Below are 14,689 nucleotides of genomic sequence, written 5' to 3' on the forward strand. Positions count from 1 at the left end.
TTGTAGGACTGACAGCTTCCTTGACATGACACGTGTATACTCATGGAAAAGAAGTATTTTTGAAAGTAGTTTTACAAATATTTATAAGCTGTTTGTTTTATTTTGTCTTGCAGTATCAGTATAGGGGAATGTCTTTGAATTTTAAAATCATTTGGTATATTTTAATATTCATGATTTGATTTCTCTAAATATTTTTATAGAGTTTAAATGAAAGTTATGTTTACATACCAAGGCAAACACTTTCGATATAATATACTTACCAGATAGTTCTAATAGTTGAATATGTCTGATATTTTGTTTGTTTTAATAGGGAATGCCCTGATGCAGATTCACTTGTAAGTAGATTTTACTTTGGTATAAACAATTTAGCTATTTTCATTAGGAAATATCCAGCATATTTGGGTTGAATTTGTTTACAGATCTTTCCAAGAAAAATACTAACCATGTTATTAGAAATTCACTATTAAAATTATTTTACAAATGTATTTTTGGCTTTACATTGCCAGATGCTTTCCTATTATAAATAGAAGGTATTTCTAACTACTTTTGAAAAGTGGACATTTTACTTTTAAAATTGGAGTGGAGCCATAGGATATTGCTTTTTCTTGGGAAATATGTCAGATTTCAAACCTGCCTACTTTATTTTAAAATGTGCTCTTACTAATTGAATTCTTAGATCTATTAAAATACTACTATAACTGTTCATGTGTTTAAGGTTTGTTTAGGAGACTGTCATTTTAGAAAAAGTAGCAACAACCATGGTTAGTACTTTTCTGTGCTTTTTATTTTGTTTTGTTTTAAAGAAAGTTTGTTTATATTTCTTGTTTAAATATATTTCTTCATATATAATTAAAGAAGACATCAAATGGAGCTCCCTGTGGTTACAGTGAGAGAGTAGATTTACCAAATGATGGAAGTAATGTGTAGACAGAAACGTTTTACAGATTGGTCATTAGACACTGATCATGTTGGTAAGTGTAGTAGAGTCAGGCTGTCTCTTTTATTGTTCTTGCTTGTGTGACTATTGTTTCTTTTGGCTCCAGTCTTTTACAGCATATTGGTGTACCAAAATAAAGAACTACGTATTTTGTAAAACATTGTGTTTTATGTTAATTAAGATAAAACTAGTATTTTTTTTCATATTTCAGCTTTAAAGTAAGAAAATTACTATTCATTAATAAATTTATAGTGAAAATAAGGAAATAGACTTCTGATGAGCTCTAGGCTTAAAATCATCAGTGTTTTTGGAGTTGTAACATTTACCTTACCACTTGCATGTTTTGATACCCTTGGTTTACTAATTAATGAAAAAGTCAGCAGATGTGTTTGGCATTTACTTTAGTGTTCATCATGCATTTTATTTCTGAATTATTTATAGCATTTATTTGATTGCAACATTGAATAAAAATTTTAATACTTCATGTTTTATATGCACCCCTTTAAATAAAATATTTTAAATTTTCTCGTTAATTGATACTGTTCTATAATGATCAATATTAAACAATTTTGAACTTCAGCCAGTACTTATCTGGAATTAGAAAAGGACTTTTAAAGAGGACACGAAATTCTACTACCATATAAGAAATGATTGATAAATTTGACTGTATAGAAATGAAAAACTTACAGAATTAGAAAAAATACACCATAGAAGGAGTTGAATCACTAAAGATAGTTGGGCAGAGTGTATTTGCAAGATGTTTAACAAGGGACTAATTATTTTCCTTTGTAAAGTTTTGATACAGATAAGTTTAAAAGATAAGCAAGCGTCCCAGTAGGAAAAGGGCATTAGGATAAAAACAGGCAATTTTCATAAGAAGAAATAAAAGGTCGTAGTGAATAATCATAAATGTTGTCCAAAATAGTAGCGTAATTCTGATGCAAATTAGAATGAAATTACTGTATTCACCTATCATATTGGCAAAAGTTTTGATACACTCATACTGTTGGTAGGAATGTAAATTGGTACAATCTGTCTTGTGGATAGTTTGGCAGTATCTCCCCAAATAAGAAATGTATATTCTTTTTGACTCTGCAATCCTGCTGCTAGGGCTTTACTGTTACTGCTGTATTCACAAACTTTGTATGTGTGTGTGTGTGTGTGTGTGTGTGTATGCTTGATCAAGATATATGCTTACATAGAGGGGGAGGGAGAAAAGGTGGATAGGGATAGATGTTTATTTCAACATTGTCTATGTTAGCAAAAAATTGGAAACACTAAAGCATCCATTAAAATGGGGATTGGTTAAATTATTAAACATTCACTTGATGAAGAAATAGTCAGATGTTATAGATCTGGATTGCTCGTGTCTGTTGAAATGGGAAGAACTTACTAAATAAAAGCAAGTGTGATCTTTTAAGTAATTGTTTTTGAAAATAAATAAATGTGTGTCTATTATATGTATTCTCTTTTTTAAAAAGAATGAGTTACAAGACACTGAATTGTGGTTACCTTTGAGGAGAAGGATTACAGTGGTGGTCAGCAGGGAAAGGAGGCTTTCATTTTTTGTTGTTTCCTTTTATTTATGGCCTATTTATGGCTAGTCTTACTATTACTTAAACATCAATAGGCTACTCTGGTAGGGAAATTATCCATCATTTTCTGTTCCTTTTTAAAAAGGTCTGTGTATGTAATTAAAAAAAAATTATTTTGAGCGACTACATCTTTTGAAAGTTGACCAAGGAAGTGTAAATCGCTCTCTTAGTTTTAACCAATTTCCTCTCTCCAAACTGAGATTGAGAAACATACCATTGACTTGCAAGCTCTATCCCAATATTTTGTTAAAGTTACTACCACCACTATCCACCAAAACTGCCTTTAAGATTGTTGGCTGAAGTTACATGCTCTTTTCTTCTTCTTGTACTGCTTTTGACTTAATGCTTTGCTCCAGCAGTATGGGGCCCTAATATAGAAACCATGGATTGAATGGACAAAGATGTAAACAGGTAATGTGTAAGTTTTTATTAATATCATGAATAGTTCTAGCATTGAAATCCTGGTACAGTGAGAATCATTGCTTTTTTTTTTTTTTTTTTAAATGCACACCAAAAAAGCATTTTATTTTGAAATAATTGTCAATTTACAGAACATTACAGAGTTAGTACAGAGCAGTCCCGTGTACCTTTCATCTCATTTCTCTTGATGGTAACATCTTGCAAAACTTTAGTACAGTATCGTAACTAGGATATTGATACTCATACAGTCAAAATAGAACATTTCCATTAACCAAGGATCTTTTTTTTTTTTTTCCTTTCACCTGTTTAACCGTCTCCCAGTGCTCAAATCCCTGGAAGTCACTGATCTGTTTATCACCTCTATATTTTTGCCTTTTCCGGAATGTCGTATAAATGGGATCATACAGGATATAGCCTTTTCAGACTGGATTCCTTTACCAGGAATATTAAATATGCATTTAAGATGTATTCATATTGTTGCATGACTTGATTGTTCATTCCTTTTTTATCCCTGAAGAGTATCCCATTGTATAGATGTATCATAGTTTACTTATCCATTCACTTACTGAAGGATGTTTTGGTTGCTTCTTCTTTTAGGTGATTATGAATAAAGCAGCTTAATAACATTTGTGTGCAGGTTTTTATGCGAAAATAAGTTTTCAGATCAACTGGGTAAATACCTAGGGCTGTGATTGCTGGAAGGATCTTTCATTTTGATTGCTCCTTTTCAGTCACTTTTGTTCTGTTCTCCACCCCCTCCACACACACACCTCTGGCAACCACTAATCTTTTCTCCATTTCTATATATTTGTCATTTCAGGAATGTTATTTAAGTGGAATCATACTGTATGCAACCTTTTGAGATTGGCTTTTTTCGCTCAGCACCCTTTTCTAGAGATTATTCCAGGTTGTTGCATACATGAATAGTTCATTCCTTTTTATTGCTGAATAGTATTCCATGATGTAGGTATACCAAAGTTTGTTCACCTATTGTGGGACGTTTAGTTGTTTCCAATTTTTGGCTGTTAGAAATAAGTTACGTTGAACAGTTGTGTACAGGTTTTTGTGTGGGCATAATGTCACTCTCGACACTGGCCACTTCCTTTCTGAAGTCTGTTTTATCTAATAGTAAGGTAGTCACTGTGTTTTTTATTTTTTAAATTAATGTTTGCATGGTATATTTTTTCTATCATTTTCCTTTCAACCTACCTATGTTGTTACATTTGAAATGAGCTTCTCATGGGTAGCATATAGCCGGGTCATGTTTTTTTAATTCATTCTGCCAATCTGTCTTTTGTTATACATAGACCATTTATATTTAATGTAATTATTGACATGTTGGGGTTTAAGTCTGCCATTTAATTTTTTGTTCTCTATTTGTTCCTCTCTCTCTCTTTCCCTCTCAGAATATCGTTTTATTTTTCCTGCCTTTTGTGGGTTATTTGAACCTTTTTTAGAATTTGATTTATTTATAGGTTTCTTTTTTGTTTTTTTGGGCGTATAACTTTGTATATCTTTTTAGATGGTCGCTGTGGGTCACTCTCCAGTAACTTCAGATAGTTGTTTATTTTGATCAGAGTTTATAGATGTAATCTGCAGGAGGTTGATTCAAAAGCAGTTTATTTGGTCTTACAGAAAACAGCTCAGTATTATTTTAAATTAGTACATCATATAGTATAGTGTACTGTAAACAAATTTAAAAATAGTGTCAGTAGCAGATCCCAGATAGAATCTCTAGGAGAGGGACTTCCCTGGCGGTCCAGTGGTTAAGACACTGTGCTTCCACTGCAGGGAGCATGGGTTCGATCCCTGGTCAGGGAACTAATATCCTGCATGCTGCTTGGCGTGGCCAAAATAAAAAAGAACCTCTAGGAGATTAAATATCTGGTATGTTCTAGGGTACCAGGAATAGGAAGAAAGTATTTTGAAAAAAACCTTTTTTTATTCTGATTTCTAATGGTTTCTTTATTTTATTTTATTTTTTAATTAATTAATTAATTTACTTTTGGCTGCGTTGGGTCTTCGTTGCTGTGCACGGGCTTTCTCTAGTTGTGGTGAGCGGGGGCTACTCTTCGTTGTGGTGCGAGGGCTTCTCACTGAGGTGGCTTCTCTTGTTGTGGAGCATGGGCTCTAGGAGCATGGGCTCAGTAGTTGTGGCACGTGGGCTCTAGAGCGCAGGCTCAGTAGTTGTGGCACACGGACTTAGTTGCTCCGCAGCATGTGGGCTCTTCCCAGACCAGGGCTCAAACCCGTGTCCCCTGCATTGGCAGGCGGATTCTTAAGCACTGCGCCACCAGGGAAGTCCTCAGTTTCTTTATTTTTTAAGTATTTTAAAGTATTATTTGCATATTAGTAAGCAGCATATAGAACTCAAAGAAAGTGCTCTACTTCTAGGGTCATAACTACATCACTTGTCATCTTTTTATCTATGGAATCTGCTCTTTACCCTATATTAGATATTTCACTTCTGAACTTTAACCCAGTCTGTTAACTCACTGCTAGCTACATTAGACTGTTTATTCAGCTTGGAAACTATAACTATGTAAACCTTGTGCTGTGCCTGTCAGGTTAGCAATCCTTCATATTTCTCTTGCTGAGCTTTAGCAAGTGATTGGAGGAAGAATGGGAAACTCTACCAGTAGAATGATACTAGCTGCCCAGTTATATCCAACTGGTACACCCTGGCATTTCTTGGCAGTTCTTTTTTTCCCCCATTTAAAAAAAGTTTTTATTTAGAAATATATTGTAACCTACAAACAAATACAAGAATAAAATAGTATAAAGAACACTTGTATACCTTTAACTTTTTACTACATTTGCTTTAACAGTTCCATTCTCCCTACATATGTGCATGTGTTTATGTGTGTATATTTTTTTCTGATCCATTTGAGCATAAATTTTATATTCTCTTACTTAAACTCAAAAGCATTTTTAGAGAAGTGTCCCTTCTGTATCCCTTCTGCTCCACCGCCCTTCTTTCTTAGGTAACCAGCTTTATTGTGTTCTGATTTATCTTTGCAGTGTTTTTTTGGTTTTTTTTTCATAAAGATAGCAGATATCTATATGGTTTTTAAATTTCCCCTTCTTTCTTACTTAAAAGGTAGTATACTATATATGTTCTTTTGTACTTGGCTTTTTTCAGTTAGCAGTATTTCCTGGAAGTCACTCCATATCAGTTCATGGAAACTTTTCTCATTTTTTTTTTTTAAATAGCTGCATAGTACTTCACTTTGTGTATGCACCATAGTTTATTCAGCTATGCTTGGACATTTAGTACTTTCCAATAATTTTGAGTTACAAATAATTCTGGTGAATAACCTTGTTGCATATGTATTTTTTAATTCTTGGGGGCATATCTTCAGAGTAAATTCCTAGAAAAGGAACTCCTGGGTAGAAGGGTAAACACATAAATTTTTTGTTAGATATTGCTAAATTTCCCTCTGTAGGAATTGTACTGTTTTGTATTTATACCAACAAAGTATAAGAGTACATCTCCTCACAGCTTTGCCAACAGAGTATATTTTTTAACTTGAATTTTTGCCAGTCTCATGGAAAAGAGATGGTATTTTAGTATAGTTTAAATTTTCTTGGTAGTCTTTTATTTGTTTTTTTGTTCTCTCTCTATATATATGTTTTTTACATTTATTTATTTATTTTTGTCTGTGTTGGGTCTTTGTTCCTGCACGTGGGCTTTCTCTAGTTGCAGTAAGTGGGGCTACTCTTCATTGCAGTGCGCGGGCTTCTCATTGTGGTGGCTTCTCTTGTTGCGGAGCACAGGCTCTAGGTGCACGGGCTTCAGTAGTTGCAGCATGTGGGCTCAGTAGTTGTGGCACGCAGGCTCTAGAGCAGAGGCTCAGTAGTTGTGGCGCACGGGCTTAGTTGCTCCGCGGCATGTGGGATTTTCCCAGACCAGGGCTCGAACCTGTGTCCTCTGCATTGGCAGGCAGATTCTTAACCATTGCAACACCAGGGAAGTCCCTGTTCTATATTTTTGGTATGTATTTCCATTTACTTAAGCTGTCAGTCCTCTGATTTTACCACCTCTCTTCCATGGATGCATACAATCTTGTGCTTTTATTTCTTCACTTTGAAGATTTGGGTGAAAATTTGGTTATTCACAGAACTGCTGGCATGCCTAGCCAAACACCTATTCTCTTCCTTTCAGTGTTTATCCTGTTTGTTTTGCAGTGCTTTTCTCTTTCAGACGTCTGAAGCGTGGAGTGTCATTTGAAGCTAATTATCTAAAAACACATAATTTCCCAGTCTTAATAGTTTTGTTAATCTACGATATTTGATAAATTATAAAGCTTCTTGGTAATAGTTAAGGCTGTTTTGCTAACCTTTTATGTTTTTGCAGTTGGAGGCATTGTTACAGTAAAGTTTTTCTTTTTCTTTTCCCCATAGAACATTCCTGATGTGGATGAAGAAGGCTATAGTATAAAACCAGAAGCAAATCAGAATGATATCCTTTCATCATCTGGATATTCTTATGGATTGTGTTGGCATATATAAGTAGACAGTTAAAATAATCTATTATTTAATAAAGACTTCAGATTTTTAATTAATTGTAATAAAATGTGCCTCAATGTGCTTTATTTGACATGCTATGAATAAAAGTTAGTAGTTACATTTCTGATAAAGTCCATCTTATCTCAGAGTTTTTTTGTTCCTTTTTATAAATGTGTGAAAAACTGGTTGTGCATTAAGATAATTTAAAAACTCAATTCTTTAACTGATACTCACATACCAAAGAGAACCATTTCTACTCATCTAGTGATTCTGATTCTGAAGATGAAGAACCAAAGAAGTATCGGATAGAAATCAAACCTATGCATCCGAATAACTCACATCACACAATGGCTTCCTTGGATGAATTAAAAGTATCTATAGGAAATATAACGCTCTCCCCAGCAATATCTGTAAGTAAGAAAATAAGCAAGTTTGCACTCATTATACAGAAGCCTTTGAGGGTTTTTTGGTTTTTGGTTTTTCTAAGCTCATCTACCTGCATCTGATTAGTTTTAGGACTAATGAAAATTAAAACATCACTTAGTAAATAGTTAAGCATGTTGGATGAGGAAATATTTATAATTTTTTCAGCTTTATTGAGGTATACAGTTTATAATTTTTATACAGGCAAATGAATTTTTGAGTTTGGTTTAGTTTTGCTTCCTTTTGAATGTGTTTTAAACAAAAATGTGGAAAATCCACTATTTCTGCCATTTGATGTATTTTATAAATAGTGCTATATGTCTCAGGCAGAGTTTTGTGAACTACAGTATTAACCTTTTCCTCATCTAATGTTAAAGTTTTTCATCCATTTTTTTTGGTGAACTTTATGTAAAAGGAATTCCATAAAAATCAATTTCAAGTGAAATTAAATTCTATCTTTGCTTTTTTTTTTTCTGTCACTGTAATTAATGGTTTTTCCATACTTTTCATATAGGAAAAGGCAAATAAGAATTCTTAGTGATAGTGGTTAACTCCTCAATTCTGAGATACTAAACTTGATAGCTTTTGAGGGAGAAAAAAAATCACCGTAATCTTTCTATCGATGTCATACTCTTAAATTTAGAAATGTTAAATTATGGGAAAAAAGCATGTCTTAGAATGTCAGTTTAGTTTATCTGTACATACTTATTGTAGCTGATATTAAACCTATTCTTCTTGATAATGGAGAATAAAAGTTCTCACCATTTTGTATTTTATTTAATTACATATTTTAAGTAGACTTTATGTATTTGTCTAGAAAAAGTGTTTTTCTCCCAGTCATATACTTTTAGAATTTAATTTGAGAATAGTTTTTTCCACCAAATTTCTGAAGTGAGGTTTTATTCCACCATTACTATTTAACATTAATGCCAAGATTAAATTATGGTTTATATTTGAAGTAGGAAGTTGTGAAGCCATTAAAAATTTTTTATTGTGTAAGAGCATAACTAATTTAAAATATATGTGTAAGTAAATAAAAGCCTGGAGGATATATATATATCAAAATGTTAAGCATCTGTCTTTGGGTAGTAAGATAATTGATGCTTTGTGCTCTTTTCTATTTTTTTTTAAAAAAGTAAACATGTTAACTTCATACTCAGAAAATAAATAATAATCAGAAAATTTTTAATTGTTAATATTTGAAAAGAGGGGTCTTGAGAGTATATTTTATTGCCCAGTTTGCTTATCTAGCTTAAGTTGTTTTTCCCTCCAACAGTGTATGTGTTTTAAGGTATACAGATTTTATCAATAGACATGATTAAGAAGGGAATAGACGGATTATTAGAGCAAGGAAATACATTTTAAATTCTAAAGCAAATACTGTGTTATTCTTTTTCCTTTTTTTTAAACACTGTGTTTTTCTTTTTCCTTCCATGTACTGCTAGAGACACAGCCCAGTAAGTGCAAGATTTTATATTTTTACCTATTGACTTAAAAAGAAATTGTATATTTGAACATTGATTTTCAAAATATTTGTGTTTTTAAATTAGCAAGTCATAGTATGTTGCTGTAGATACTAGTATTTTAAAACATTTTATTGAATGATTTAAAGGTACACATTTTTTGACTATAAAAAAGTTTTTTCTGTAATCTTTTTATGTAAATAGTTTATAATTGAGCAGATATATTAAAAACAACTTAAAATTATGTTCCCAGTATTAACGTTTTATCATATTTTATTACCGCATTAAATTATTTGTTTAATGGTACTTAGTTTTTGCATTTCTATTTTAGGTGCAGATGAATCGGAATTCATCTAGTAAGTTTGACATTTAAATTGGTTATTTAAGTCTATTAAAATTTATCAGGGAATTTGCTAAGCTTGTAGCCTAACATATGTAGTTGTAGAAATGGTCTTTTTTCATCATGAGCCATAATGACAGACTAGAAGGATACTTGTTTTGCAACAGAAGACGACTTATCTATACTATTTCTTTTAGTTTTGAGATATGCTTTAAACTTGAATACGTGGCTACAACGTTTTTCAGAAATTAACAAAGCCAAAGAGCAGCTTCTGATCAAGCACGTAAAACTGTTTAACTAGCATAACTCGTCCTCATGAGCCAGAAGGCACTTGTTTTTTAAATATTTATATATTTATTTATTTGGCTGCGCCAGGTCTTAGTTGCAGCATGCAGGATATTCGTTGTGTCATGCGGGATCTTTAGTTGTGGCATACAAACCCTTAGTTGCGTTATGTGGGATATAGTTCCCTGACCAGGGATTGAACCCGAGCCCCCCGCATTGGGAGCACAGAGTCTTAGCCACTGGACCACCAGGGAAGTCCCCAGAAAGATGAGTTTTAGCCTGATCTATTTTTAAGTCGTATCACAATTGCAACTTCTAATATAAGATTTTTAGTATAGTAACTTAAATTATACTAAAAATGTTTTTGGGGTGTTAACACCATTTGCAGAATCATGTATTAAACATAGCAAGAGTTTTGGGGAAAATAGAGTTGAGGCAGCCCACACAAAAGCTATGCAATTTTGTGAACACAGTGCTAAATAAAAACCATGACATCAATTGTAATTAAAAATTCTAGCACAATTAAAAAGACCTATTAAATTCATAATAAATACCAAACTAAAAGTAGGGTTTTACTTTCAAAAAATAAATGGTAAGTAGCTTGATGATAGGGGATGTGAGGAAAATGAGTATAAAAGGGGGCTACTGAGTTATCAAGATGAGGGCAAAATGAAAAAAAGATGACAAACACCACAGTAAGCACCATGAGGCAAAACAAACAGCTGAAATGAGCCAAATGGGAGAATGTGATGTGAATGGGCATTATGTACACTGTTGTATTCCTCATAGTTTGCTGTAATTACCCATGTTGATGTATTTTGCATTCATCAGCTATTGCTTGGTGATGCAAAACATTAAGGTGCAATGAAAATTGCTTACGAACCAGCAGGACTTTTGTATTGCTGATGCTGTTCCTCCATGTACCAATTGCTTATGAAATGATGCATGTTATAAATGCAGAAGGTAGCAAAATAGACTACCTTATAAAGAGACTATTGATATAAAAATTTTATTTTTCAAAATAGGGTGTCCTTCAAGAATTAATAACTACTTTTGGTCAATAAAATAATCATTAATAATATCATCAGAACTTGAAAAATGCTTTCATGATTCATCAGTTAAAATTCTTGAGTTATTACATACATTATTTAAATACAAAAGTATTTAAACATTTGTTCTGAGTTTTAAAGTTGTAGCCCCTATTTTTTTTTATGAACAGCAGTTTAATGAATATGATGGTTTAGTTGACTTAAGTTGTTTCTTATCAAAGATATTAGAAGATTTAGCAGAAATTCAGCTATTATTTTTATATTTTTAAGCATGGTAGAAAACTTGTTAAAGGCTTATTTTCCTTTTCTTCATAATTGTTTATATATGTTATTAATGCCAGAATTTAAAAATTGATGTATGTGTAGTATTTCTCTTTATATTAAAATATTTTATTACTCAGATTATTAATTTTTTCATAATATTTCAACTTTTTAATTAGGTGAAGAGTTAACGAAATCAAAGTCATCTGCTGCATCCAATGAGTAAGTTCCATGTTAAAAATTTTTTTAAAATAGCCTTTAATTTTTAGAGAAATTTTAAGTTCACAGCAAAACTGAGTGGAAGGTATGGAGATTTTTACATATACATTTTGCCTCTACATATGCCAAACCTCCCCCACTATCAGAATCCCCCACCAGAGTAGCACATTTGTTACAATTGATGAACCTACACTGACACATCATTGTCACCCAAAGTCCATGGTTTACATTAGGATTAACTCTTGGTGTTGTATATCCTGAGTTTTGATAAACGGATATTGATATGTGTCCACCATTATAGTATCATACAGAATAATTTCACTGCCCTAAAAATCCTGTGTCCTCCACCTATTTATCATTCCCTCCCCACTACATTTAAATTTTAAGTATCCTTCGTTTTATTATCTCTGTAGTTTTAATTCCAGTAGACTGTTTTTAATCATCCCGTTTCCTAAGCTTTGAAACGTCATATAGAGTTTTTAGAAGTTGTAAATTATTTCTCATTTGACAGTATTTCTATGATAATTTGTAAAAAATCCATTCAACTGTATTTGGCCTTGGTGTCCTCACTCCTCTAAATAAATGATAGTACCCCAAATTCATACATGTCTGTATTTCAACTAGTTATTCACACGGAAATTCTCTCACTGTTTTCCTTCAATTTTGTCTGTGACCTTGTAAAATAGACTGTATACTTTATGAACCTCAAAATGAAGAAGTGTCTCAATTAAGTTGAAGAAGGAGAGGTCTAGAAGACATGTTGCCAGTTCTTCTTAAAAAGAAAAAAATATTTTAAGCCAGTGTTGCATGGGTCCTTTTTCACTTCTATATTTATCAACAAGAATACTTTCTTTTAACGTTTTTTGTATGAGTAAAAGTAGGCTTAATTAAATGAATAGTTTAAAATGGAAACTTTGAAAGCTAAGCACTAATTGAGCAGAGTGGAGGTATTCATTTGATTTATCATTTTTAAAGATAAGTTTAGTGTTTTAAGACTTTGTTTTTAGGAATCATTTATACAGTTGTGATTCTATACTTTATCGTAAGTGTGCTTCCATGTGGGTGCATGTTGAGATACTAGATATGTGCTTATAGGTAATTGTAATATTTTCATTATAGTGGGCCTGTTTTCTAGGATTTCTAAAAAATATTTTAAATAATGGTAGTTTGATACATTAGATTATTTTTAAATGGGGATTTTCTTTTTTTATACCATAAATACATACAAGTTTTATTTGTCAAACATACCTCAATAAAGTTGGGGAAATTAATTTGAAAAAATGATGGGGTGGCAAAGGTCAGGTGCTCAAGATCCTAGAGATTAAGCATCTTTAAAGGGTATGACTAAAATGAAAAAGAGAAACATTTATGTTTGTATTAAAGAGCCAAGAGTTGAATCCTGAGAGTAACTAGTTTGAAGGATTCCAAGAGGTCAGTGGAAGAAAATCTTTGGTTATGCAGCACATTGAGTTTTTTGAAACGAGAATGTTCATGCTCTTGATTTTGTTCATAGTCTTGGTAACCTCTCATAAAGAGGTATGTATGACCCTTACATTTTGCTAGACCACCTTAGTGGCCCAGGTAGTGGATTACCTAGGCAGAATTCCTCCTATGCATGATCTACTGCAGTGATCAGACCTTTGAAGTTTGTATAGAGTCATTTATATACATGGAGCTTAAGCCACCGTCTTCTACTTAAAAAGCACTTTTAAAAAAATCCTTTACCCTTTTTCTTCATCTTTGATAATAAGTATGGCCTTATAAAAATTCTATCTGATTTCATATCACTTAAGAAATTTTCTGTCCAAGACTGGGTTCCAGATGTGAATTAGCACATCTGATAGTGCCATAGAATTAATTAGCTATGTGTCCTTAGGCAGCTCATATAGACTCTCCATGCTGCTTTTCATTTGTAAAACTGAAATTATTTCTATTCTGACAGCCCCTACGTTTATTAGAATATAACAAGATTTAATCCGTGGGGATTAATCTACTCTCCTTTACGAACTTAATGTTATTGTGGGTTCTGCTTATAGCAGTTAACAAATATCAGTTCATTAAACCTGCTAATTAAGTTCTTCACATATTCAATCATATGTGAAGCACAACGTCCAACTCTTTAATCATATATATTGAGCTTTCTATGAAATAAAGCTAAGTTACTATATTTTATACTAATAAAATACTCATTTGCTAAAATCCTTATTTTTAAAATGTTATGGTAGGAAAGGGACCAGTGATTTACTTGCTTGGGACCCCCTGTTTGGACCATCTCTTGATTCATCTTCTTCAACTTCACTAACTTCATCATCATCATCAGGTAAACATATATATATATATTTTGTGTGTGTGTGTAACTGTAAAGGAATGCAGTAGTTACTTTTTTCTAATTGATTTATCCATTACTTGTATGTTGTACTTAATGATCAAAAATTTAACTTGTCCTCTGATCATATTGCCATATAAAAGTGATTTTATACTGATTTTGTTAACTTACCTTAAAGACCATATGGCTTTAACAATAAAAATTCATCAAGCACCAACTTTTTTTCCCTTATTTCTAGGCATCATTCCTATATCAATGCCCAAATAATAATTTTTATTATTCAACTGCATAGATGTGCGTTAATACAACCAGTCCATTCTTTTTATTATTATTATTATTTTTAATTAATTAATTTATTTATTTTTGGCTGCGTTGGGTCTTCATTGCTGCACGCGGGCTTTCTCTAGTTGCGGCTAGCAGGGGCTACTCTTCATTGCAGTGCGCGGGCTTCTTATTGTCGTGGCTTCTCTTGTTGCAGAGCATGGGCTCTAGGCACACAGGCTTCAGTAGTTGTGGCACATGGGCTCAGTAGTTGTGGCTTGCAGGCTCTAGAGCTCAGGCTCAGTAGTTGTGGCACACGGGCTTAGTTACTCTGCGGCATGTGGGATCTTCCCAGACCAGGGCTCAAACCCGTGTCTCTTGCATTGGCAGGCGGATTCTTAACCACTGTGCCACCAGGGAAGCCCCCAGTCCATTCTTGATGGACATTCAGGTTGCATCTAGTTTTTAGTATTATGGACATCCGTAGATAAAGCAGATTTTGTGCACATCTCATATCCTTATAATAATTTATTAATACAAGATTTATGAGTCACAAGATATGCCCATTGTTACTTTTTGCCAAACTGCTTTCCAGAAAGGC

General features: G+C 32.8%; 1 protein-coding gene across 1 annotated transcript in view; it reads left to right on the top strand.

The window, feature by feature from the left end:
* The window catches only part of FCHO2 (FCH and mu domain containing endocytic adaptor 2), a gene marked incomplete at its 5' end in the record, with an annotated part of 112,926 nt that overhangs the window by 62,138 nt on the left and 36,099 nt on the right, over nt 1-14,689 (top strand). The window contains 7 exon segments of the mRNA XM_059919076.1: nt 311-335; nt 7,357-7,414; nt 7,696-7,871; nt 9,330-9,341; nt 9,679-9,703; nt 11,462-11,504; nt 13,727-13,821. Of these exon segments, the coding sequence (XP_059775059.1) occupies nt 311-335; nt 7,357-7,414; nt 7,696-7,871; nt 9,330-9,341; nt 9,679-9,703; nt 11,462-11,504; nt 13,727-13,821 (434 nt within the window).

Source organism: Balaenoptera ricei, chromosome 3 (genome assembly GCF_028023285.1).
Source record: "Balaenoptera ricei isolate mBalRic1 chromosome 3, mBalRic1.hap2, whole genome shotgun sequence".
Taxonomy (NCBI): Eukaryota; Metazoa; Chordata; class Mammalia; order Artiodactyla; family Balaenopteridae; genus Balaenoptera; species Balaenoptera ricei.